The sequence below is a fragment of the Erythrolamprus reginae genome, chromosome 6 (assembly GCF_031021105.1).
Source record: "Erythrolamprus reginae isolate rEryReg1 chromosome 6, rEryReg1.hap1, whole genome shotgun sequence".
Lineage (NCBI taxonomy): Eukaryota > Metazoa > Chordata > Lepidosauria > Squamata > Dipsadidae > Erythrolamprus > Erythrolamprus reginae.
In genome coordinates, this window is record NC_091955.1 from 67,660,432 (window position 1) to 67,686,315 (window position 25,884).

At 41.9% G+C, this 25,884-nt stretch overlaps 1 protein-coding gene across 1 annotated transcript in view; it reads right to left on the reverse strand.

Annotated features, from left to right (window-relative positions):
- Nucleotides 1-25,884, reverse strand: part of SH3BP1 (SH3 domain binding protein 1) — a 50,455-nt gene that overhangs the window by 16,497 nt on the left and 8,074 nt on the right. The window contains exons 2-7 of the mRNA XM_070754817.1: nt 13,099-13,141; nt 10,542-10,646; nt 9,876-9,952; nt 6,162-6,273; nt 2,175-2,251; nt 1,529-1,664 (exon numbers count right to left, since the gene is read on the reverse strand). Coding sequence (XP_070610918.1) covers nt 1,529-1,664; nt 2,175-2,251; nt 6,162-6,273; nt 9,876-9,952; nt 10,542-10,646; nt 13,099-13,141 — 550 coding nt within the window. The remainder of the gene's footprint in view (nt 1-1,528; nt 1,665-2,174; nt 2,252-6,161; nt 6,274-9,875; nt 9,953-10,541; nt 10,647-13,098; nt 13,142-25,884) is intronic.

A 25,884-nucleotide genomic window follows, 5' to 3' on the forward strand; every position in this document is an offset into this window, starting at 1 on the left:
TTATAAAACCAAACATACACACAAACATACCATGCATAACTTGTAATGGCCTAGGGGGAAGGAATATCTTAACTCTCCCATGCCTGGCGGCATAAATGAGTCTTGAGTAGTTTACGAAAGACAGGGAGGGTGGGTGCAGTTCTGATCTCCGGGGGGAGTTGGTTCCAGAGGGCCGAGGCTGCCACAGAGAAGGCTCTTCCTCTGGGGCCTGCCAAACGACATTGTTTAGTAGACGGGACCCGGAGAAGGCCAACTCTGTGGGACCTTATCAGTCACTGGGATTTGTGCGGTAGCAGGCGGTTCCGGAGTTAATCTGGTCCAATGCCACGTAGGGCTTTAAAGGTCATGACCAACACTTTGAATTGTGACTGGAAACTGATCGGCAGCCAATGCAAACCATGGAGTTTTGAAGAAACGTGGGCGAATCTTGGAAGCCCCACGACGGCTGTCGTGGCTGCATTCTGCACGATCTGAAGTTTCCGAACACTTTTCAAAGGTAGCCCCATGTAGAGAGCGTTGCAGTAATTGAACCTCGAGGTGATGAGGGCATGAGCGATGTGAGCAATGACTCCCTGTCCAAGTAGGGCCGCAACTGGTGCACCAGGTGAACCTGGGCAAACACCCTCCTCACCACATCCGAAAGATGATGTTCCAATGTCAGCTGTGGATCGAGGAGGACGCCCAAGTTGCGAAACCTCTCTGAGGGGGTCAGTAGTTCCCCTCCCAGGGTAATGGACGGACAGATGGAATTGTCCTTGGGAGGCAAGACCCACAGCCACTCCATCTTGTCTGGGTTGAGTTTGAGTTTGTTGACAGCCATCCAGGCGCCAACAGCCTCCAGGCACTGGCACATCACTTCCACTGCTTCGTTGACTGGACATGGGGTGGAGATGTATAACTGGGTATCATTGGCGTATTTATGATACCTCACTCCATGCCATCTGAAAGATGTTGAAAGAATATGCAGGGCGTCCTGCATAAGCCGCACCCACAGTGTGGTAGTAAAAATTTTGGTAGCCCTTCACTGCTTGTAGCGTACTTCTCGAATATAACTGCATGGCCATGACTCTGAGGTTATATGTATACAACTAATGGAAGCCAACAGATTCTTATGCTTCCCATTGGTAGCCATTACAAGATCCATGGTGACTTTCTAAGGTAGAATAATGAGATGCAGGAGTTTTGCAATCGTTTTATTTTAGCAGGTAGGTTTTGGGTTGACAATCATTAGAAACATTAGAATTTGGCATTTTGAGCTCACTTGTGGAAGCTACCCAAAAGAATTGATAGTAGAGACTGGTTCCATCGCCAGATAATCTAAATACAGCCAATCAGATGAACTGTGTGATAAAAAAGACCTACGGTACATCAACACTCTATTCTTTCTAGTTTATTTTTTAAACTTATTTCTCAGCTCTCCTGTACTTGATGAATTTCTTACACAAGCATGGTTTTTTATGTCAGAATTGAAGAGTAGAGTAAGATAAAGCAACACATTCTTGATCAAGCTGTTTCTATGTATAAGTACCTTACTCTGCTCCACCCTCCTCTTCATCTCCTCTTCCTCCTCTTTCAGATTCTCCAACTTCAAGGCAGCTGACGAGGGTCCTGAAGTTGTGACAGCACCAACACTGTTACCGGAATTCTTGGCAGCTTGGTTTAGACTGCATTTAAAAAAAAAAGAAAAGAAAGAAACATAGATTTGATGGTATTTCAAAATTAGGAAACAGGATACATTTGATATGAAACATTTTCTTAATAATCAGGGTTTCAGCTGTTATTGTGAGGCCTAAGACTGACATTCTAGATGCAAACACCCACGTGATGCTATATTTCCTGTAGATTGATTGCATTATATCATAAGCCATTGTGGCGAACTCGCACAAACCCTAAATCTCAAATCCAAGGAAATTGTAATTCAGAATGTTAAATTAGTTGATACTTTCTTTCTTTTTTCTTTCTTTGTTTGTTTGACTTCTATGATGCCCTTCTCAACTGACTAAGGCTTTGGATGGCAGAGATCTTGTTGCTAAGGTGTTGTTATCAAAAACACAGTCAGCCCCTGGCGGAACCTGAGCTACATTTGAAGACACTTTTCCCCATTACTCCCCTTTAAAGGTTTCATTGAGCCTTCCCCATTTTTCTATATCATTGTATTCTCCCACCCCCAATACCGGCTTTTGATGGCGTTCCAATCCTGAATATGTTTCTGAAGGTTCTTTTCGTGTTTCAGGATGACAGGCAGCTCCTCCTAAAAGAGATTGGGATGAAAGATTTAGGGCCAGTTCACACTATCACCAGCTCCCATAAACACCATTCCCATCAATAATTTTTAACTAAAAAATGTTTAAATAGTCTTTAGATACACCTAGACATAGGGTGATAATGATAATTAAAATACCAAATACAGTCTAAACATTTGACTGTTATATTATTATGCAAGCGACCATAATACTACTAAGCTACAATGGCCTCACACAGCGGTAACAAAGATACCTTGGAATATCTTCAAGACATATCATTTGCCTGCAAGCAAGAACTGGTGGCATTACAAAATAGACAAATAGAAAACGAAGAAGCTAAAGTGTTTTGATATTTTAAAATTTGAACAGACAACCACCTGCCATACAACGTTTCAGATTTAACTACTGTTGTTAAGAAAGAGAAAAAAACGAACTTGAGAAAGTCACAAAATTCAAAGACCTATAAATAAAAGTAGAACAACAGTAGCAAAAGAAAAGAAAATACCAATAGTAATAGCATCTTGAGTGCAATCCCAAAGTATCTGGAGCACCACTTGTACACTGTCAGCATTGACAAAAAATCTTGATGGGTTAATTGCAAAAGGCAGTTTTACTTGGAACGATATCTGCAATGTATTTATTTATTTTATTTATTCTTTGTCCAATATACAATACATATGAAGGAGAATAGACATTAAGTAATATTTATAATGATAGAAAGTAAGAAAGAAGAGAGGTTGGAGGAAAGGAGAGAAAATATATGATATATGAGATAAGGAAAGAAGATTGGACAGGGGACGATAGGCACATCAGTGGACTTATGTACGCCCCTTACTGGCCTCTTAGGAACTTGGAGAGGTCAATTGTGGAGAGTCTTAGGGACAAATGTTTGGGGCTGGGGGCTGACACCACTGAGTCTGGCAATGAGTTCCACGCTTCGACAACTCGATTGTTAAAGTCATATTTTTTACAGTCAAGTTTGGAGCGGTTGATGTTAAGTTTGAATCTGTTGCGTGTTGTTGCTGTTGAAGTTGAAGTAGTCATTGACCGGAAGGACGTTGCAGCATATGATCTTAAATCATGTTTTAGGTGTCGCAGTTCTAAGCTTTCAAGATCCAGGATAGTTAGTCTATTTTCGTAAGGTATTCTGTTACGAGTGGAGGAGTGAAGGGCTCTTCTGGTGAAGTACCTTTGGACGTTTTCGAGAGTGTTGAGCAATGATACTTAATTATTAAACAACAACTTCCTGCCTTTCCTGGGTACTTGGGAAGGACTCAGTAAGTATATAAAAATGCCAAGTCCAGTTTAAACATCTGAATGACTGTGATACCAACCATAATAATAATCTTTATATCACTTCAGTGATGGATGGATGGCAGTAGAAAATTCTTGCAGTGACTAGTGGGGAAATGGCATTAATTTAAGATCCTGTTTGTTTGTAATTCATATAAAATAGCCTATTTCTTATGTTTCCAGGATTTTATTCTTTTTCTAATGTTAATATTATGAGAGTCCTTCCAAGGACTCTGTATGAGAATTTTCTTTTCTTTCTTTTTTTTTTTACTGGATATATTTTTTATTATGGGTAACCTGTGGCCTTTGGAGCATTGAATCATAAAAGTGCAGAATTTCTCTTTTTATGCTGTACTTTCACTTTTTTCAGCACCTGCCACTTGGATCTTTGCTTTCCCCTTCGTTGCCTCCTCCTTTCTGAGTTCGTGATTTTTAGCATGGCGCAGAATAATGTTACGCCTCATAGTTTTGGCATATGGGATCAGTTTAATCATGATTCTCAAATTCTTCAGTGGATTCTTCTTAAGGACTCTACAATGAATCTTCTTGGGTGGATGTAGGGCCTTCTGGCTTTTTAGGATCCTTCTGTATGAGAATTTTCACCATAGTTAGATTTTTCTTTATTTGCTAGTGTGCGCGATGCTTCTTCCTGGGTGGGTGGGTGGGCGGAGCCTCCTCCTGCTGCCACTAATGATTCGCTCAGCTGGGCCAAACCGGTAGCCACCCACTGCTGATTTATATCCTATCTTTCCTCCAGATCAAGGGACTACAGTAGTCCCTCACCTATCGCTGGTGTTACGTTCCAGACCTAGCCGCGATAGGTGAAATCCGCGATCGGGAATTTATCGACTGATAGTACTTATTTAAGTATTTATATTGTAATTGTTTGGTAAGTTTTCATTGTTTTAAGTGTTTATAAACCCTTCCCACACAGTATTTATTTTAGATACAGTATTTAAATACAGTATTTACAATTTTAGATTTTTTTTTTAAAAAAACCCTGCCGATCGAGTTCGGCGGGCTGTTTAAATCTGCCGATCGACTTCCTCAGAAACCCGCGAACCAGCGAAGATCCGCAAATGATTTTTCTCATTAATATTTCTTGAAAACCCGCGATGAAGTGAAGCCGCAGTAGGTGAAGCGTGGTATAGCGAGGGACTACTGTATACATAGCAGTCTTTCTTCCAATTTTTCTTACAACAATCATTTCATGAGGAATGTTGAGTTGAGTGATTGGTATATAAAGGCATTCAGTGTGCTTCCAATGACTGAGAATGGGTTTGGCTTTCCTGAGGCTTTGGGTGGCTTCTTACCTACTATACTTTTCTTTCATTTGAATGACAGAAGCAGTTAGTAATCTTCTTCGGGCACCCTGACAGGAAATGTCTGTTTCCTGATTTTGCTTAAGTTAGAATGTCAAGCGTGACAAAGTAATTATTTCCAGTGCATATTGATCCTTACCTATAGCTGTGAGCCGCGTTACACAATTTAAGCAACCTTTTGATTTTGTTCTTTCTTGTACACATTGCTATCAAAGTTCCCATAGCTCCAAAGTTGCAACAGCGTTTGCTTATTTATTATTTATTTTATTCTATTTGTTTATTTGTTTGTTTTGCCAAGTACGTATTGGTGGTATACAAAGATATAATAATATCTTTGTCTACGGAGAGGGGCGGCATACAAATTTAATAAATAAATAAATTTAATAAATAAATAAATTTATATACATGATACTAGTAAAAAAAAGAAACATTGGGACAGGGGATGGAAGGCACGTTGGTGCACTTATGCATGGCCCTTATTGACCTCTTAAGAAATCAGGAGAGGTCAACACTGGATAGTCTAAGGGTAAAGTTTTGGGGGTTAGGTGATGATACTACAAAGTCAGGTAGTGAGTCCCATGCATTAACTACTCGGTTGCTAAAGTCGTATTTCCTGCAGTCAAGTTTAGAGTGGTTTACTTTAAGTTAGTATCTATTGTGTGCTTGTGTGTTGCTGTGGTTAAAGCTGAAGTAGTTGTTGATAGGAAGGATGTTGGAGCAGATAATTTTATGGGCTATGCTTAGGTCATGTTTAAGGCGACATAGTTCTAAGCTTTCTAAACCTAGGATTGTAAGTCTAGTTGCGTAGGGAATTCTGTTGCACGTGGAGGAGTGGAGGGCTCTTCTGGTAAAGCATCTCTGGACATTTTCTAGAGTATTTATGTCTGAAATGCGGTGTGGGTTCCAGACAGATGAGCTGTATTCTAGGATTGGTCTGGTGAAGACTTTGTATGCTCTAGTTAGTGAGCAGAAGCTATGTAGTATTAGGTTAATAACACTTGAAGCCTTTTCTTAGAGTCTATGGAGAGGGGCGGCATACAAATCTAATGAATAATAATAAAAATAATAATAATAATAATAATAATAATAATAATAATAATAATAATATGGCTGGGCTCCTGAAGCATTCCATCATCAAATTGTTTAACAATAATTTACTGCATGAATTGAACTGTGGCTGGACAAATTGTGAAAATGCTGGGGTTAAGTAAACATGGAAATAGGAGTGAAGGGAAAAGAGATGAAAGATTATACTAGTTTCTGACTGTAGTAAAGATTTGATTTGATTTGAGACTAAAGATACCTCACTCAGTTTATTTAGGGGTAGTAGGACATCTTGTTCGAGTGACATTTCAAACTCCGCCAGGATCCTGGCCAGCATACTTTCAATGCAGCAACTCATTTCTAGAGCTTTCCTAGGAGGAGAGAAGAAAGAATTGAAAACCTCTGTAGACTAACATATAAATATAGTTTTTCTTCTTTTGCTTCCAGGTTTGGATACTTCAACATTTGCTTCTTCTCAAATCCAGCATTTTCTAGATATATGTTGACCTCCCCCTTTTCTAAGCATACCATACCATAAGCCTGCACTGGCTGCCGATCGGTTTCCGGTCACAATTCAAAGTGTTGGTAATGACCTTTAAAGCCCTACATGGCATTGGGCCAGAATACATCCGGAACCGCCTTCTCCCGCATGAATCCCAGCGGCTGATAAGGTCCCACAGAGTTGGCCTTCTCCAGGTCCCATCAACCAAACAATGTCGTTTGGCTGGCCCGGGGGAAGAGCCTTCTCTGTGGCAGCCCCGGCCCTCTGGAATCAACTCCCCCCCAGAGATTAGAACGGCCCCCACCCTCCTTGTCTTTCGCAAATTACTCAAGACTCACCTTTGTCGCCAGGCATGGGGGAGTTAGGATATTCCTTCCCCTAGGCCATTACAAGTTATGTATGGTATGTTTGTGTGTATGTTTGGTTTTTATAATAAGGGTTTTTAATTGTTTTATTAAATTGGATTGCTACATGTTGTTTTTTATCATTGTTGTTAGCCGCCCCGAGTCTGCGGAGAGGGGCGGCATACAAATCCAATAAATAATAATAATAATAATAATAATAATAATAATAATAATTGTGCCTACCGTCCCTGTCCTACTGTCTTCTTTTAACATTACTTCCTATGTTATGTTTATATATACTACTGTCCTATACTTGTTTGACACATGAATAAATAAATAAATAAATATTACATTGCAAGTCATGTGCAATGGGAATCGAGAACATCAAATCGGACCATTTTTTAAATCATTTATTTGCCACAATTCTAACCTCTGCAATTATTACTAGATATACTTTAATTTGTGTCCATCCTTTTGCCCAGAAAGATATACTAAAGGACTACTAAAAGCAAGAATAAACAGTTGAAAAATCTAGTTTAAATGGGGCAAAATCACAACTCTTTCCAACCAAAAAGAATAAAAGGTGGAGACCTGAGTATAATTCCCAAAGAAATACTCTCCAAAATTTGGAATTACTTGTATGATTGGAGATACAAGACAGTTTATGCAACCAGTAACTTCATTCCTCATATTCATTTTCTAAATAAAATGCTTGTTGAGTAGCAGACATATGCACTTGACACTGATAAACCTCCAAAGACTGTTCTGCAATTTCAGGTCATTGTGGCTCAGCTTCAGTTGATAATGCAACATTCATATATTACTTGTGGGTTTTCCTATAAAAAAACACTTCGTGTGTCTGTTACTGGGGAAAAACGTCTGCCCTTTGCTCTTTTGTGACACTGCAAAGAGGAAGCCAAGGGAATGCTAGCAGGGCAAATAATTCCAATTAAATTATGAGCAGTAGAATTTAAGGCTGCACTAGCAGATTTGCACTTGTGTGACGAGACTCTCATCTTCATGTCACTCCTGTGTATTATTTATTTATTTATGTATTTATGTATGTATTTATGTATTTATGTATTTATTTATTTATTTATTTGTTAGATTTGTATGCCGCCCCTCTCCGTAGACTCGGGGGGGGGGGGCTCACAACAATAACAAGAACAATGTAAAAAACAGATCTAATAATTTAAAAAACACTAAAAACCCCATTATTAAAAGCAAACACACACACAAACATTCCATGTATAAACTGTATAGGCCTGGGGGAGATGTGTCAGTTCCCCCATGCCTGATGACAGAGATGGGCCTTAAGAACTTTACGAAAGGCAAGGAGGGTGGGGGCAACTCTGATATCTGGGAGGAGTTGGTTCCAAAGGGTCGGGGCCGCCACAGAGAAGGCTCTTCCCCTGGGTCCCGCCAAACGACATTGTTTAGTTGACGGGACCCGGAGAAGGCCAACTCTGTGGGACCTAACTGGTCGCTGGGATTCGTGTGGCAGAAGGCAGTCCCGGAGATATTCTGGTCTGGTGCCATGAAGGGCTTTATCGGTCATAACCAACACTTTGAATTGTGACCGGAAACTGATCGGTAACCAATGCAGACTGTGGAGTGTTGGTGTGACATGGGCATATTTAGGAAAGCCCATGATAGCTCTCGCAGCTGCATTCTGCACGATCTGAAGTTTCCGAACACTTTTCAAAGGTAGCCCCATGTAGAGAGCATTACAGTAGTCGAGCCTCGAGGTGATGAGGGCATGAGTGACTGTGAGCAGTGACTCCCGGTCCAAATAGGGCCGCAACTGGTGCACCAGGCGAACCTGGGCAAACGCCCCCCTCGCCACAGCTGAAAGATGTTTCTCTAATGTGATCTTACAATTGCTCTGGAAGAATATGAGTTTCTCTGAAACAGATTTAAAGGCATGTATAAGCCTGTGCAAGAGGAAAGGGATATGGCCTTCCTCCCACTCAACACCCAGAAATGGCTTCTGCTAATGGAAGTGTAGGAACCAATTTGGAGTGTACTGATTAAGGCAGTAGATTAGAAACCAGGAGATCATGGGTTCTAGTCTCACTTTAAGCACGAAGCAAACTGGTTGACTTTTGGCTAATCACACACTCTTAGCTCTAGGAAGCAGGCATGGTACCCGCTGCTGAAATCTTGCCAAGAAAATTTCAGAGACATGTCCAGATAATCACTAGGAGTCAAAAACTGCTATGAAGTCATCCCAACCCCTCTCCCCCCCCCAAACCAATACCCACCCATCACAGAAGTGTAGCTTGGATTTCACCTAGTGAAAACTGGACCCTGTCTGTGTTTCTGATGCTTTCTCATGTACCACCTTATTGCTGGACAAAAAGTAATCCCCAAAGTACAAAATATAGCCTAATGCAGATTTCATAGTTGGCATGGTTCTTAAAATATATGGCCAACAGGAAAAGCATATGGTGGAGGAAAATGTCGTTTGGCGGGACCCAGGATAAGAGCCTTCTCTGTGGCGGCCCCGACCCTCTGGAACCAGCTCCCCCCGGAGATCAGAACTACCCCCACCCTCTTTGCCTTTCGTAAAGTTAAGACCCATCTGTGCCGTCAGGCATGGAGGAACTGAGACATCTCCCCCGGGCCTATACAGTATATGCATGGTATGTTTGTGTGTATACTTGCTTTTAATTGAGTTTTTAGTGTTTTTTAAATTATTAGATTTGTTCTTACATTGTCTTTGTTATTGTTGTGAGCTGCCCTGAGTCTACGGAGAGGGGCGGCATACAAATCTAATAAATAAATAAATAAAATAGACAAGGGAGACAGAGGAGACTCAACTTGCCATATATTTCTGTACGAGTGGATTTTAAGGTTAATATAAATTACACAGATGCTGGAAAGAATACTGCTCTAGAAAAACAATATTTTTATTTTTTTTCAGAAAACAAACAAAACCAGTTCTGTCAGGATACTAATGCAAAGACCATTTCCAAATTGAGAAAGATAATATTATTTTGTGATCCGTAGTGGGGATGAACTTTAGAGAAGCCTCAGATATAACAAACTAGACTATATACAGTATGTTCCTCAATTATGAAGAACACAATGTGGTCTTTCACTCATAAAATGTAAGAATTCTTACCCAAGACTGGAATCCGTGTCTAATTCCTTAAAACTTTCAGCCATGGCGACTGATAATGCCATCAAAGGTAACTTTTTCTGTGGAAAAAAAAAATGAGAAAATAAGACAAGCGACAGACAAGGAAAATACCTATACCAGCTAACATTTGGACTTTACAATTATTAAATTTCTAATTTCTTCCCTACATTATGGACTCTCATAGTGATATAACTTTCCTCTATTTCTTTTCTATTGACTTAAGAGGTAATAATGTTTCTCACCATCAACACCTTATCTTAAAGTAATGTTAGATTTTTGGGGGGCAATGATTGAATCCTGTGAGCAGTATTACGTGTGTGTATACTGGCTTTATCTCCTAGTTACTGAAATGTGGGTAACAGCATTTTGGTTTCCAGGCAATGTCTAAATTAAGGATCCTACCTTATGAATAAAAATAGCAAGATATGGGTCAGAGAGTATGAATTAGCGTCATTTATGCTGAGATAGGTGCACAGAATATAAATGTCCAGAGGACTGAAAATTTCATGTTTTACTCAAATAAATAATGGGAGAACAAGTGATAAGTGTAGTATGGTGCCCGTTGACTACCTACTTAGAAGTACAGTGGTACCTCATGATATGAATCCCTCGTCATACGAACCCCAAAAAAGTAAGAATGAGATTTACCACCCGTTTGTCCAGTTCCACCCCGTATTGCCCATGGAGGCAAGCCACAAGCCTCTTGTGCACATTGTGCGCTGCCCTTTTGACTGGTTCAATTCTCTGTTCAACCTAAAAAAAATGAAAGTGGAACAGTTAGGGGAGAAGAAATAAGGAGAAATCCATTTTCTATGCATGCACATAGTGTAAGTGTATGTGTGTTTGCGTGTGTACACATACACACACACCGTGTTTCCCCAAAAATAAGACGGGGTTATATTTTTTGACATCCCCCAAATGCCCTTGGCCTTATTATTGGTGTGTGTGTGTGTGTTATTATTTTGGGAGGCAGGAGGCAGGCTGGGCCGCAAGACATGTGTCCTATCTGACACTTGTACCTCCATTGTGTTTCTCGGCATTGTGTCCAGGGAAGCTTGTTCTAAAAGAAAACGTTTCACAAGTTCAATCAAACTTCTCAAACTCACGAGATGTTTTCTTTTAGAACAGGCTTACCTGGACACAACATTGTGGGCATTGGATTTGGTATTATGTACTGTACTGTTTTTTATTATTGTTGTGAGCCGCCCCGAGTTTGCGGAGAGGGGCGGCATATAAATCCAATAAACCTAACCTAACCTAAACCTAACACCAAGGAACGTAGAAAGTGTGTCTCACGGTGGGGCAGAATTTGGGGCTGGCAGGTCGAGCGGAGAGGGACGGGGCACGAGACGTGCATCCTACATGGGACGTCTGCTTCTCAAGCCCTGCGACTGTGGGCTTGCAAACAGGAGCGTGTTTTGAACTGACGTAGGCAGAGCCCAGATGAGCCAAGCTAGTTCCACGGGGTGTATGCGCACCTGCCTCTCGCTTGCTCTCACTCTCCTGGCCAAAAGAGTGTCCATTGGAGAAAGCGGCTCCTGGCATGTGCCCCCCTTTTGCCGGAAAGTATTTGGGGGGGGGCTTATTTTCAAGGCGGGGCTTATTTCAACACATGTACTGAAAAGCCCTGTGGAGCTTACTATCAGGACATGTCTTATTTTCAGGGAAACACGGTATACATACACACACACAAACACACACACACATATATACACACACACACTCGCACACACATACTGTATATAAATACATACAAATTGCTTCTGTGAGCATACTTCCTTCATCATGGCCACTTTGTCAATTACAATTTTGTTTCTTTAAATCATTTTTAACTGGCTATTGTTGTAATCTCATTTTATACCGAGACGCTCAGTTGTTAGGAGTTGGGTAAGGTACACATTAGATAAAACACAAATATTTATTCGTGGACTCAAGCAGTGCTTAAAATACATTGTCTTGTTATTAAAATGACACAGCTGGAGTTACAAAAAATGCAGCCGCTTTTGAAAGCATACCCATAATAGTCTGATCAACTTCTCCTTTTATTTATTGATTTGATTTGATTTGATTTGATTTGTATGCCGCCCCTTTCCGTAGACTCGGGGTGGCTCACAACACAATAAAACAGTTTATGACAAATCTAATAATTTACAATTTAAAATATTTTTTAAAAAACCCCATTGTTAAGCAGATTTACATACAAGCATACCATACATAAATTGTATAGGCCCGGGGGAGATATCTCAGTTCCCCCATGCCTGACGACAAAGGTGGGTTTTAAGGAGTTTACGAAAGGCAAGGAGGGTAGGGGCAGTTCTAATCTCTGGGGGGAGCTGGTTCCAGAGAGTAGGGGCCGCCACAGAGAAGTCTGCGGAGAGGGGCGGCATATAAATCCAATAAATCTAATCTAATCTAATCTCTTCCCCTGGGGCCCACCAACCAACATTGTTTAGTTGACGGGACCCAGAGAAGGCCCACTCTGTGGGACCTAATTGGTCGATGGGATTCGTGTGGCAGAAGGCGGTCTCAGAGATATTCTGGTCCGATGCCATGAAGGGCTTTAAAGGTCATAACCAACACTTTGAATTGTGACCGGAAATTGATCGGCAACCAATGAAGATTGCAACTAAAATATGTACGTTACCTTCATCTGTGGCTCTTCCAGTCATCATTTGTATTTATGTAGCTACCTTTCTCATTGTCAGAATTTTATGCTGAATAAAATTATGGTATTCATAAAATTATGAATATTGTGCCCCCTCCCCCAGGCATTTACACCAGAAAATCCCCAATTAAGTAAACAAAGGCCCAATGACTTTAGGATGTCTTGTGAGTGATGGCAAGAAGACCCATCCATTTGAAAGCCTCTTCACTGCCTTTCAAAACTAATTTAAGGGCAGAGAGACCCAGTTCAAAGTACATCGGCAGCTTTGCATGTTGTAAAGTTTTGCTAGTCTGAGTTGTTTCATGAACACTCTGCATCATCTCTCTCCCCCACCCAATGGAGTCTTATTGTACTCAGCTTGCACGGCATAGCTTACTAGTAGGCCTGGATTGTATCGGGATAGGATGATTCCAGTCCAAGATTGTCTTGTGACTCAGACACACAGAGCAAACAAACTGCTTTCTAAGACAAGTGACGCCTTCTCTGCCAGCACAGGGCTACAGGTAAGCACATGCCCACAGATGAAATCCCATGCCTCACCTGGAGCAAGTCTTCAGTCAAGTAATCCGCTGTTTCTTGGGATCTGGAGAAGGAGGAACAGCAATAGAAGAGGTCACCAACATACTTGTACATTAACTTTATATTATTGCAATAATGTCTATAAATCACCTCCTTGCATGTTAGATCAGCATTATACTTTCAGAAAAAAATGGGTTGTTTGTAAGACGGATTGATTTACCCCAGGGAAAGAAGAATAGAATCAGAATTTTCCAGGCTTAATGTTGTCACTAACAATATTAGACAAGACGGGGTGGCTGTGGGTCTTGCCTCCCAAGGACAATTCCATCTGTCGGTCCATTACCCTGGGGGGAGAATCATTGGCCCCCTCAGAGAGAGTTCGCAACTTGAGCGTCCTCCTAGATCCACAGCTCACATTAGAGAAACACCTTTCAGCTGTGGCGAGGGGGACGTTCGCCCAGGTCCGCTTGGTGCACCAGTTGCGACCCTATCTGGACCGGGAATCACTGCTCACAGTCACTCATGCCCTCATCACCTTGAGGCTCGACTACTGTAATACTCTCTACATGGGGCTACCTTTGAAAAGTGTTCGGAAACTTCAGATCGTGCAGAATGCAGCTTGGAGAGCAATCATGGGCTTCCCTAAATATGCCCATGTCACACCAACACTCCACAGTCTGCATTGGTTGCCGATCAGTTTCTGGTCACAATTCAAAGTGTTGGTTATGACCTATAAAGCCCTTCATGGCACCGGACCAGATTATCTCCGGGATCGCCTTCTACTGCACGAATCCCAGCGACCAGTTAGGTCCCACAGAGTGGGTCTTCTCTGGGTCCCGTCGACTAAACAATGTCGTTTGGCGGGACCCAGGGGAAGAGCCTTCTCTGTGGTGGCCCCGGCCCTCTGGGACCAACTCCCCCCAGAGATTAGAATTGCCCCCACCCTCCTTGCCTTTCGTAAGCTACTTAAAACCCACCTCTGCTGCCAGGCATGGGGGAATTGAGATGCTCTTTCCCCCTAGGCCTTTACAATTTTATGCATGGCATGTATGTATGTATGTTTGGTTTTTTATATTAATGGGTTTTTAATCATTTTTATTATTGGATTATTACTGTACACTGTCTTATTATTGCTGTTAGCCGCCCTGAGTCTCCGGAGAGGGGCGGCATACAAATCCAATTAATAATAATAACAATAATAACAATAATAACAATAATAACAATAATAACAATAATAACAATAATAACAACAATAATAACAATAATAACAATAACTACAATAACAACAACAACAACAACAACAACAATAATAATAATAATAATAATAATATGCCTGGTTAGCATTCAGAAAAAAACAACAACAGAGAATGGGGACAGCAATGGAGATAGTTGTCCCCACAGTTATTCAGACATGTTGGTATAAAGTGGAAGGGTTCTTGGCCAGCTGCAACTCGTCAGGTGAGTGAAGGCTTAGAGTGTTCAAATGTTAGCTGTGGTTTAATTGTCGCAATCCAACCTGAAGTTGAATGTAGGTTCAAGGCCTATAAATGGCAGCATGAGGAAACGGCAAAAGCCTCAAAATCTACCCTTGGTTGCTTTTGAAAATAATTTGTTTCTAGTACTCTGGCAATGATGCCTGAAAACTGCTATTTCAACAGCACAATGCTGTTTTGTGGAAAATTGGAATGCTTCCCACATTCTTGCCACTGACAAACAAAATAATAAAGATGCCTTCAAGTCAATCTTGGCTCAAGTAGACTATAGGGATATAATTGCTTTGGAATCTTCTGGATTGCAGGGATGGCTTGCCATTTTTACCTACTCCCAGACGACTGCTATTCCAGGCTAGCCTTCTGTCAAGATGTTTCTGGTGATCTCCTATCCCAGCTCCTAAATTTTTGAGTCGGCACAGATTCAGTCAACTGCCACCATTAGATGAGGCCCATCTGATTCATGCAAGGAGCCCCAAGTTCAAAATATTACTTAGAACAGGGGTAGGTAAAGTTGGCTCTTCTATTACTTGTGGACTTCAACTCCCAGAATTCCTGAGCCAATCGTACTAGCTCAGGATTTCTGGGTGTTGAAGTCCACATGTCATAGAAGAGCCAACTTTGCCTATCCCTGACTTAGAACATCCGTATTGAGTTTGCTGATACAGTTCTATAGAGGAATCATTGAGTCTGTAATCTGCACCTCTATCACTGGTTTGGTTCTGGAACCCAATAAGACCGACACAGACTTCAGGGGATAATTAGAACTGCAGAATAAACAATTGCCAGCCTGCCCTCCACTGAGGGCCTGTATACTGCACGAGTCAAAAAGAGGGCCGTGAAAATATTTACTGACCCCTCGCATCCTGAACATAAACTGTTTCATCTCCTACCCTCAAAACGTCGCTACAGAGCATTGCACACCAAGACAACTAGACACCAGAACATCACTCTGCTAAATAAATAATTCCCTCAACACTGTCAAACTATTCACTAAGTCTACACTACTATTACTACTAGTTTTTTTCTCATCATTCCTATCACCCATTTCTTTCAGCTTAGGACTGTAAGACTGTAACTTGTTGCTTGTATGCTTAAGATTTTTATTAATATTGATTATTTCCTCATTGCTTATTTGATCCCCATGACAATTATTAAGTGTTGTACCTCATGATTCTTGACAAATGTATCTTTTTTCTTTTATCTACCCTGAGAGCATATGCACCAAAGACAAATTCCTTGGCTAATAAAAAATTCCTATCCTATCCTATCCTACCTTATCCTATCCTAAACTCAAAGATGTTCTGAAGTGCTTTCCTAAGGTTGGGGCAAAATGGACAGGCAAAAAAACTGGAACTCACCCCACTCAAAAGATCACAATAGGTATTTTTGTCAAACTCTTAACCTCCAGGTTCTTGGACAAATAACCACTAGGGCATCTTCCAGAAAAACATAGAGGACACTTTCTTACAGTCTGGGAAATGGCCTTTCCTGAAATATTGTCGCTTTCCTATGCCTGGCAATATCCTCCCTCTCTTTTTGTTTTCAATGTCCGTATTTGATTAGAAACAAATTTCAAACTCTGATCTAAGTTGCACACAGATGAGGGGGGGGGGGCTTTTTTGAGCAAAATAATAAAAAAAAAGCATTATTTTTTTTCATTTCATTGTGTTCAGAAATGTCCAAATCAGTATACCAGTGAAAAAGGTTTTCAAAAACTTAAATTTAAGTAGCTAAAATAAACCATTTTTAGTCTGGGTCAAATTGACCCAGGAACAGTACAAGCGTGACTTTTTTTGCCCAGCAAAAACTAAGCCCCCCCCCCCAAAAAAAACCCCTCATAGAAAGAACCCCTCAAATGACGCAGAGTCATGAAATTTCAAGTTTCAGATATGCAGAGTCTTAAACTTACAGGGTCTCAAACTTTGTTTCGGGTCACATACATCCCGAACAGAACAGCAGTTAAAGGTCATGTGACTGGGTGGGAGTGGCTTACCGACCAAGATTAGTTTTCAAATAGGTGCTTGGACTCTTTCTCAGTTGATTAAGTCACATTATTGGAATAACCACAAAAAGGACAAATCATAGACAGCATTATTTGTTGAGGAGCACAGTAACATTTTAAGGTTTTGTTCTGAACCCACGAGGTTCCGTATGATAACAGATTAGGCAAGTAGCTCAATTTTCTTTAACTAATGATTAAAATGATTAAAGCGTTTATGGGTAAAAACATACTATTTAATTATTTCCTATTTTAAAAGTTATTAAGGGCCATACTAAGATACTAGAGAAGGAAAAGCAATAAACAAACTGTTAAGTATTCAATAAATAGTGCATAAACTTACTACCCCACTGCGTTCCCGCCCATGGGGACAGCAGCACATTACTGGATATAGCTAGAGATGATATAGAGATAGAGATAGATAGATAGATAGATAGATAGATAGATAGATAGATAGAGAGGGAGGGAGGGAGGGAGGGAGACAGAGGGAGACAGAGGGGGGGGAGAGAGATGATAGATAGTTAGATAGATAGGGATGGATGGATACAGATACAGATATCAGGGAAAACATGTGCTGGCATCTTTCTGCTCCAATATGTTGCCTTCATCTTGTACCTAATCACATAAAATATAGGTTTCTTTTGTCCTTACCTAAACCATAATGTTTTCCCCTTTGAAAACAACCTGTAGCAGTTTAAAGAAATATATAATCTGATGCGGTTTGTCAACTGCTTTTTCCAGTGCTCAGTAAGATGAACAGAGAGTGGATGTAACCAGCTCCACATCTGTATGTCATTTCAGACAGGTGTGGGCACATCCTTTACTCTGGGCGTTTACCTCCCCTTTGTTTTTTCCCCATCTCTCTGCAGAAAGTGCTGAGGAGCAGGCTGGTAGTGGCACCATATTTTGAAAATGACATGCTTTCCAGAGTATCGGCAGGAAGGTGACTCTTTCAAAACCTGTATCCTGCATGTGCAATTCAAATTTTTTCATTTTAAAAAATCCACTTTGTACTTGTTTCAAAACTTTGCACCTTTTCAAAACTTCTCAGAGCACACGAGAAAGACCAAGGACTACATACTTGCAGGATTTGCGATGAGTTTCCCTGTGTCTTGTATGAGATGTGAGTTGCGCCATTTATTAAAATTTGTCACCCACCTCCCCAAGTTCTATCCCAGTGATGGTGAACCTTTTTTTGCTCAGGTGCCAAAAGGGCACATGTAATTGCCCTCTCCCCATGCATGTGCACAACCTCCCTATGCTGCCCCCCCCCAATTGAAGCCTCTTAGATTTCTGGTAGGCTGGTTGGCTGGTTTTTTTGCCCTCCCCAGGCTTCAGGAAAGCTTCCAGAGCCTGTGGATGGCGAAAAACAGACCCAATGGGCCTACCAGAAGTTCAGAAATAAACTTCCAGTTGGGCCGTTGGGCCTTTTCTCAACATCCACAGGCTCCTGGGGGCTTTTCTAAAGCTTGGGGAAGGCAAAAATGACTTCCCTCCCACTCTTCGGATGGTCGAAAATCAGCTTGCCAGCACTGGAGCTGACATAGGGAAAGCCTTGCATGCCCTAGGTTAGCCATCATGGCATTATTATTATTATTATTATTATTATTATTATTATTATTATTATTAATTCGACTTCTATGCCGCCCCTCTCCGAAGACTCGGGGCAGCTCACAACACAATAGCAATACAATCTATAACTGTCGGGTTTGGTGCTGCAACACAACAGGACCGACACAGACTTCAGAGGACAATCAGAACTGCAGAAAAAGCAATTGCTGTCAACCTGCCTTCCATTGAGGACCTGTATGCTGCACAAGTCAAAAAGAGGGCAGTGAAAATATTTACTGACCCCTCACATCCTGGACACAAACTGTTTCAACTCCTACCCTCAAAACATCGCTACAGAGCACTGCACACCAAGACAACTAGACACAAGAACAGTTTTTTCCCGAACACCATCACTCTATTAAACAAATAATTCCCTCAACACTGTCAGACTTTCTACTAAATCTGCACTTCTGTTCTTCTAGTTTTTCTCATCATTCCTATCACCCATTTCCTCCCATGTTGACTGTATGACTGTAACTTATTGCTTATATCCTAAGATTTTTATTAATATTGCTTCTTCATTGCTTATTTGACCCCTATGACAATCATTAAGTGTCGTATCACATGATTCTTGAAAAATGTATATTTTATTTTATGTACGCTGAGAGCATCTGCACCAAGACAAATTCCTTGTGTGTTCAATCACACTTGGCCAATAAAAATTCTATTCTACTCTACTCTATTCTATTCTATTCTATTCTATTCTATATAGATACAAATCTAACGTTAAACAATTGAAAAAACTAATTTAAAAATACATTATAAAAACTTATCTATTACACAGTCATACACACTCAGTCCAACTAAACAAAAAACATAATAAACATAGTAAGGTCAGCAAAAAAGGAGGGGGGAGATTAATCCCCCTATGCCTAAAAATATACAAAATGATAAAAAGAAGTCGAACATTATCTGAGACTAAAACTATCTAAAACTAAAACCCCATGAAAAAAGTTATTATAAAAAAGACAGTCACAATCATATACATGCACATCATTCATACAGTTGGCCATCAAAGATTTATGGTCCCCAGGCCTGCCAGCAAAACCAGGTCTTCCTGGCCTTACGAAAGACCAGCAGGGTGAGAGCAGTATGGACATACGGAGACTCTGCATTGCTGTTGAGATCAACAAATAACACTGGGGAACAGCAATTTCGTTGTCTTAAATCTGTGACTTGTTTTCAATTAGCTTTTGGCCTCTGGATCCAAAAATAACCACAGTTTTTGTCTATCACGTCAACCTTTTAAGCTACAGGATGCCCTCAAAAGTCATACGAATTGTGCATAGAAAGGAAAGAAAGGTAAAAATTTGCCAAATATACTGCTTACAAAGAATAATTTTATTCATATAAAGGCTATAATAGTTACTGCAAGTTAAATTGTGTTAATACAAATACAGTCATACCTCGTCTTACGAACCTAATTGGTTCCAGGGGGAGGTTCGTAAGACGAAAGGTTCGTAAGATGAAACATTGTTTCCCATAGGAAACAATGTAAAGTCAATTAATCCGTGCAACCAAAAAACCCCTCCCGCAAAAAAACGCTGCCGCCCGGCTGTCACCTTTTAAAACAGCCTGGGAGCTTCCCAGCAGCCTCCCGAACCCCGAACCCGGAAGTTCGGCAAAAGTTCGGAGTTCGGGAGGCTGCTGGGAAGCCCCCCAGCTCGGCTGTCACCTTTTAAAACAGCCGGGGGGCTCCCCAGCAGCCTCCCGAACTCCGAACCCAGAAGTTCAGGTTTGGCGTTCGTAACACGAAAAAAGTTCATAAGAAGAGGCAAATTTTTTCTGAACCCCGGGTTCGTATCTCGAGTTGTTCGTAAGACGAGGGGTTCGTATCTTGAGGTACCACTGTACTTGGGTTTTTTACCAAATGGTAATTATATATATTAAGGTAAAAAACAAATCACTTATAGCTTTTTCTGGAGTGTTCTTGCTTCATGCTCCAACAATAGTCAGCCATCATATGTATATCCCATCTACCTTGATACCGTGCCTCCATGACCTTCAAATCTTGGTGGAATCTCTCAACCTCATTACTGACTGCACCAAGATTTTCTGGGAAGTTAGCAAGATGGCTATGTAAAATTTGCAATTTGATGCTCGTGTTGCCTTATCAACTATATAATATATATACATAAGGTATAGAGAAAAAACTTGATGTGGTAGAAGAAAATTAACTACAGTATTGAAACCAGTGTGCCTAATTAACTATAAAAAAGCTAGTTGGCAACATTCATGGAGGGAGTGAATCAGAGTGTTTATCCAGCTGATTTGCATAACATGTCCTATACCAGTGATGGAAAACCTATAGCATGAGTCCCACAGGTGGCACACGGAGCCATATCTGCTGGCATGCAAGCTATTATTATTATTATTATTATTATTATTATTATTATTATTATTATTTATTAGATTTGTATGCCGCCCCTTTCCATAGACTCGGGGTGGCTCACAACACAATAAAAACAGTTTATAACAAATCTAATAATTTACAGTTTAAAATATTTTTAAAAACCCATTATTAAACAGACATACACACAAGCATACCATACATAAATTGTATAGGCCCGGGGGAGATATCTCAATTTCCCCATGCCTGACGACAAAGGTGGGTTTTAAGGAGTTTGCGAAAGGCGAGGAGGGTAGGGGCAGTTCTAATCTCTGGGGGGAGCTGGTTCCAGAGAGTCGGGGCTGCCACAGAGAAGGCTCTTCCCCTGGGGCCCGCCAACCGACATTGTTTAGTTGACCTGGAGAAGGCCCACTCTGTGGGACCTAATCGGTCGCTGGGATTTGTGCAGCAGAAGGCGGTCTCGGAGATATTCTGGTCCGATGCCATGAAGGGCTTTAAAGGTCATAACCAACACTTTGAATTGTGACCGGAAATTGATCGGCAACCAATGCAGACTGCGGAGTGTTGGTGTAACATGGGCATACCTAGGGAAGCCCATGACTGCTCTCGCAGCTGCATTCTGCACGATCTGAAGTTTCCGAACAGTTTTCAAAGTGCCCTAGCTCAACTCCAATGTCCATGTGTGTGCTGGTCAGCTGATTTTTGGCTCGCACAGAGACTCTGGGAGGGCATTTTTGGCTTCCAGAGAGCCTGTGGGGTGGAGTAGGGAGGGTGTTTTAACTCTCCCCTGGCTCCAGGGGAGCCTTTGGAGTGTAGGGAGAGAGAAACACGAGTCTCCTGGGCCCACCACGAGCCTCCTGGGCCATTTCCAGCCTCCAGAGGGCTTCCTCTGCAGTGGGGGAAGCTGTTTTTGCGTTCCCCAGACATTGAATGTTAGTGAACTTGTTAGTGAACAGCTACCAACATTTCTACTACCACACTGTGGGCATGGCTTATGCAGGACGCCCTGCATTTTCTTTCAACATATTTCAGTGCAAATAGGGTGCCCTGGGGTGCAGCTCCATTTTCTGTACCCCATTGCGTTCGCCCCGTCCAGGCAGCAGCCCACCCCTGGCACTTGTGTATGCATGATAACGCACACCCACGCTCTTTCGACACCCGAAAAAAGTCTGCCATTCACTGTCCTATACAGAAGCAACACAAATAGTCTTTGACGTACTACATCTGAGCCCAAAATTTCCATTACTAAGCAAGGCAGTTGTTAAGGGAGCCATGCCACATTTTACAACATTTTACAACAAAAGTCAGCACCCACCCACCCTCTTAGAGAAACCAGCAGCAGTCTCCCTGCCCGAAGCAGAAATTGAGGAGCCGAGCTTTTAGAAATGCAGATTTGGTAATCCATTCAGAAGGACTGGGCCAGACAGAAACTCCAGATAAGCAATTAGGTTGACAAGATTAATTTAGACAAACGCCTAGGATTTGCATAGGAATCTAACAACAGTCATTAGAATATTAAAGGACATATTCTTGCACAGGAACAGTACAGTGGTACCTCTACTTACTGTTGTGTTTGTTTAAAAATATTCGCAGAAAATCTGCGATTGGTTAAGACGCGGCTATTCAGAAAATAGCCGCGAAAGTTAAATGTGTGTCAGTTGGGAAAAGCCCGCGTTAAAAAGAGTATAAAAGGGCAACGGGTTAGCCGTTGCCCTCATTCCGGCAAATCTACCGTTCCAGTGTTTTGTAATCTCTCTTGCCATGAATAAATCAGTTTGATTTAAACTACCGGAGTCCTGACTTTTCAGTGGCGACGAGGAGGTCGAACTCCCGCTAACGCAGCCATGAACTCGGCCATGGCTCCACCGCCGCCTGTATTCAACTCCGAGACGGAAGCTTGGACCTCGTATATGTCCAAATTCACATTTTTCCTGAAAGCGAGCAATCTACATGACGCCGATGACGAGAGGAAGAAAGCTATATTCCTCGCTTATTGCGGCACAGAAGTCTACAGCCTAGCCTCTACACTCGTTGACCCAGACACCCTGGAAACCGTCGCATGGTCAACTCTACAAGCAAAACTTGCCGCTCATTACCAGCCGACGACTCCTGTCCGCGTATACCGCCATCAATTCGCCCAGATGAGGCAAGCGGACGGAGAATCCACCAACGATTTTATAACTCGGCTACGCGCACTCCTCCCGAAGTGCAAATACAAGGATCCAGAGGAACAATTGATTGACCGCCTTATTTTCGGTCTAACCAATATCACGCTCCAGAAGAAATACTTAGTTGATGAGGATGCCTCTCTCCAAGACATTCTTAAGGCAGCAAAAGCCTCCGAGGTATCTGAAACATCTGTTGCCGAAATTAAACGCGCAACCTCAACCGTTCATCACATTCCTGATGAATCACCTTGGCACGCCTGCTCTCCTGATGAAAAACACTCGGAATCCGCTACTCCAGACGACACCTGTCTCCAAATCCGAAGAGCCTCCGACCATGACGCCAAAGAAGCCTCCCGTGCAGACAGATGTGCCGGCTGCAACGGAAATCACCCTCGTTTTCGCTGCCATTTCAAGGACGCCTATTGCCGCCGTTGCCAGCGCCGCGGCCACATCGCTGAAGTCTGCCGCGCCGCCAACCCAACTCCAGCAACTCAGCAAAACCAACGACCCTATTTTTCACCAAGGAATCGACGACCACCGTTTTCACGCAACGTTTCCCGCCCGGCTGACAACTCGCCCTCTTCTACCCAACGAGGTAACTCCCCTTCTTCCGTAAACTGCAATTTCCCCACTGCGGAAAACAAGCTATTTGTTTCTCTTTTCCTCAACGGCCACCCCTGCCAAATGGAATTAGACACCGGTTCCAGACATTCCATAATGCCTTGGGAAAAACTTAAATTATATTTACCTCGTGTAAAACAAACTGACTTACAACCGTGGGAACCGGGTTTGAGTGATTTTCAGGGCCATTCAATTCCAGTATTAGGATGCTTAAATGTTCCTATTGTGTTTAAAAAATTTCAAGGGTTTTTACCTCTGTTAGTGGTTGACGGTCCTAAACACACATTACTGGGACTTAGATGGTTACAACCTTTAGGCATTGAAATTTCAGGGGTTAACAATGTATGTGACTCTTTTGACCCAAAGGATTTGTTGAAGGAATTTCCCGAAGTTTTTTCTAGCACTCTGGGTAAATATACAGGCAGCCCCATATCGTTTAATCTGGACCCAAATATTTCGCCTATCCGATTAAAGCCCCGCAGAATTCCCATTCCACTTTTGCCTAAAGTGGATGAACAATTGGACAAATTGATAGCTCAGGGCATTTTAATTCCCACTGATCATGCCAAATGGGAAACCCCTATTGTAACGCCCGTTAAGCCGGATGGCTCTATTAGAATTTGCGCAGATTATAAAGCCACGATTAATAAAGCACTACAGCATAATGCCTACCCAATCCCAGTAGTGCAACAACTCTTGCACACCTTAGGAAATGGGTCCATCTTCGCGAAGTTGGACCTGGCACAGGCATATCAACAGCTTACCGTAGATCAAGACACCTCCGAGGCCCAGACAATCGTAACTCATAGAGGTGCCTTCAAATGCACCCGGCTCCAGTTTGGAGTCTCTACCGCCCCAGGTATCTTTCAGGGTCTGATGGAACGCATTTTAAATAATATTCCTGGGGTCGTTCCATATTTCGACGATGTATTAATATCAGCCACATCCAAATCTGAGTTATGGGACAGAATCAGGCGCGTTTTAACTAAATTTAAAGAAACAGGACTCCATTTAAAAGCAGACAAATGTTCTTGGGCCGTTCCCAAAGTAGAATTCTTGGGTTTTACAATTGATCGTTTCGGAATTCACCCCACAAATGACAAAGTTGATGCCATAAGAAATGCCCCCACCCCCTCAGATAAGACAGACTTACAAGCATTCCTAGGACTCCTTAACTTTTATTCCGTCTTTCTTAAACAGAAAGCGACGGTGGCAGAACCGCTTCATAACCTCCTAAAGAAAGACTCTGCCTGGACGTGGGGACCAAAAGAACAAGCCGCTTTCACAGCAGTAAAAAATTTACTTTCCTCCAACAGTGTCTTAGTACAATATAATGTAGCTATGCCCTTGTCCCTAACCTGCGACGCTTCACCGTTCGGCATAGGAGCCGTCCTCAGCCATAACTTTCCGGACGGCACAGAAGCCCCAATAGCCTATTATTCTAAAACTCTTTCGGCAGCTGAAAGGAATTACTCCCAACTCGACAAGGAGGCGTTAGCCCTTGTCGCTGGAGTTAAACGATTTCATTATTATCTTTGTGGTCGGCCCTTTACGTTAGTCACCGACCATAAACCACTTTTAGGCATTTTGGCGGGAAACAAACAAACTCCCGCCTTTCTTTCCCCTCGCATGACTCGTTGGACTATTTTTCTAGCCGCTTATAATTATACGTTAATCCACAGGGGGGGGAAAGAGATAGGAAATGCTGATGCATTAAGCAGGTGCCCCCAAACAGAATTAGTCAGTGATCCAGCCCCTGCCTCAAGCGTTTTATTAATTGAAACTAGTAAACAAACGTTATTAACAGCAACAGAAATAGCCAATCAGACACAAGTAGATCCAATTTTGAAATATATTAAACAATGGATATTAAAAGGATGGCCAATTGAACAACAACCAAACCAATTTCAACCTTTTAAGAATAGACAGTTTGAATTAAATGTGTTAAAAGATTGTATATTATGGGGAGACAGGGTTGTTATTCCAAAATCCTTACAGAAGCAAGCATTGCAGTTATTGCATATAGGTCACCCAGGAATAGTCAAAATGAAAACTATTGCCAGAAGTCATTTATGGTGGCCAGGGTTGGACAAGGACATAGAGTCATGGGTGGGTGGTTGTGTACCCTGCCAGAGAACAAGACCCAACCCACCAAAAGTCACACCATCAGAGTGGCCAACACCAAGAGGGCCCTGGTCTAGAATACATATTGACTTTGCAGGACCAATCAGGGGCCAATCCTTTTTACTGGTTGTGGATGCATACTCCAAGTGGCTGGAAATTGAACTTATGGCATCCACAACTACTAGCGCAACTATAAAGGCATTAAGGAAAATGTTTGCCACACATGGTATTCCAGATATTTTGGTATCTGACAACGGGCCTCAGTTAACAGCCCGTCAAATGGAACTATTTCTTGCAGACCAGGGCATAAAGCATGTGCTCACTCCACCTCATTTTCCCCAAGCTAATGGGCAAGCAGAACGAATGGTTAGAACCACAAAGGAAGCATTAAACAAAGCACCATTAGGAGATTGGCAACAACAAATTGATGAATTTTTAACC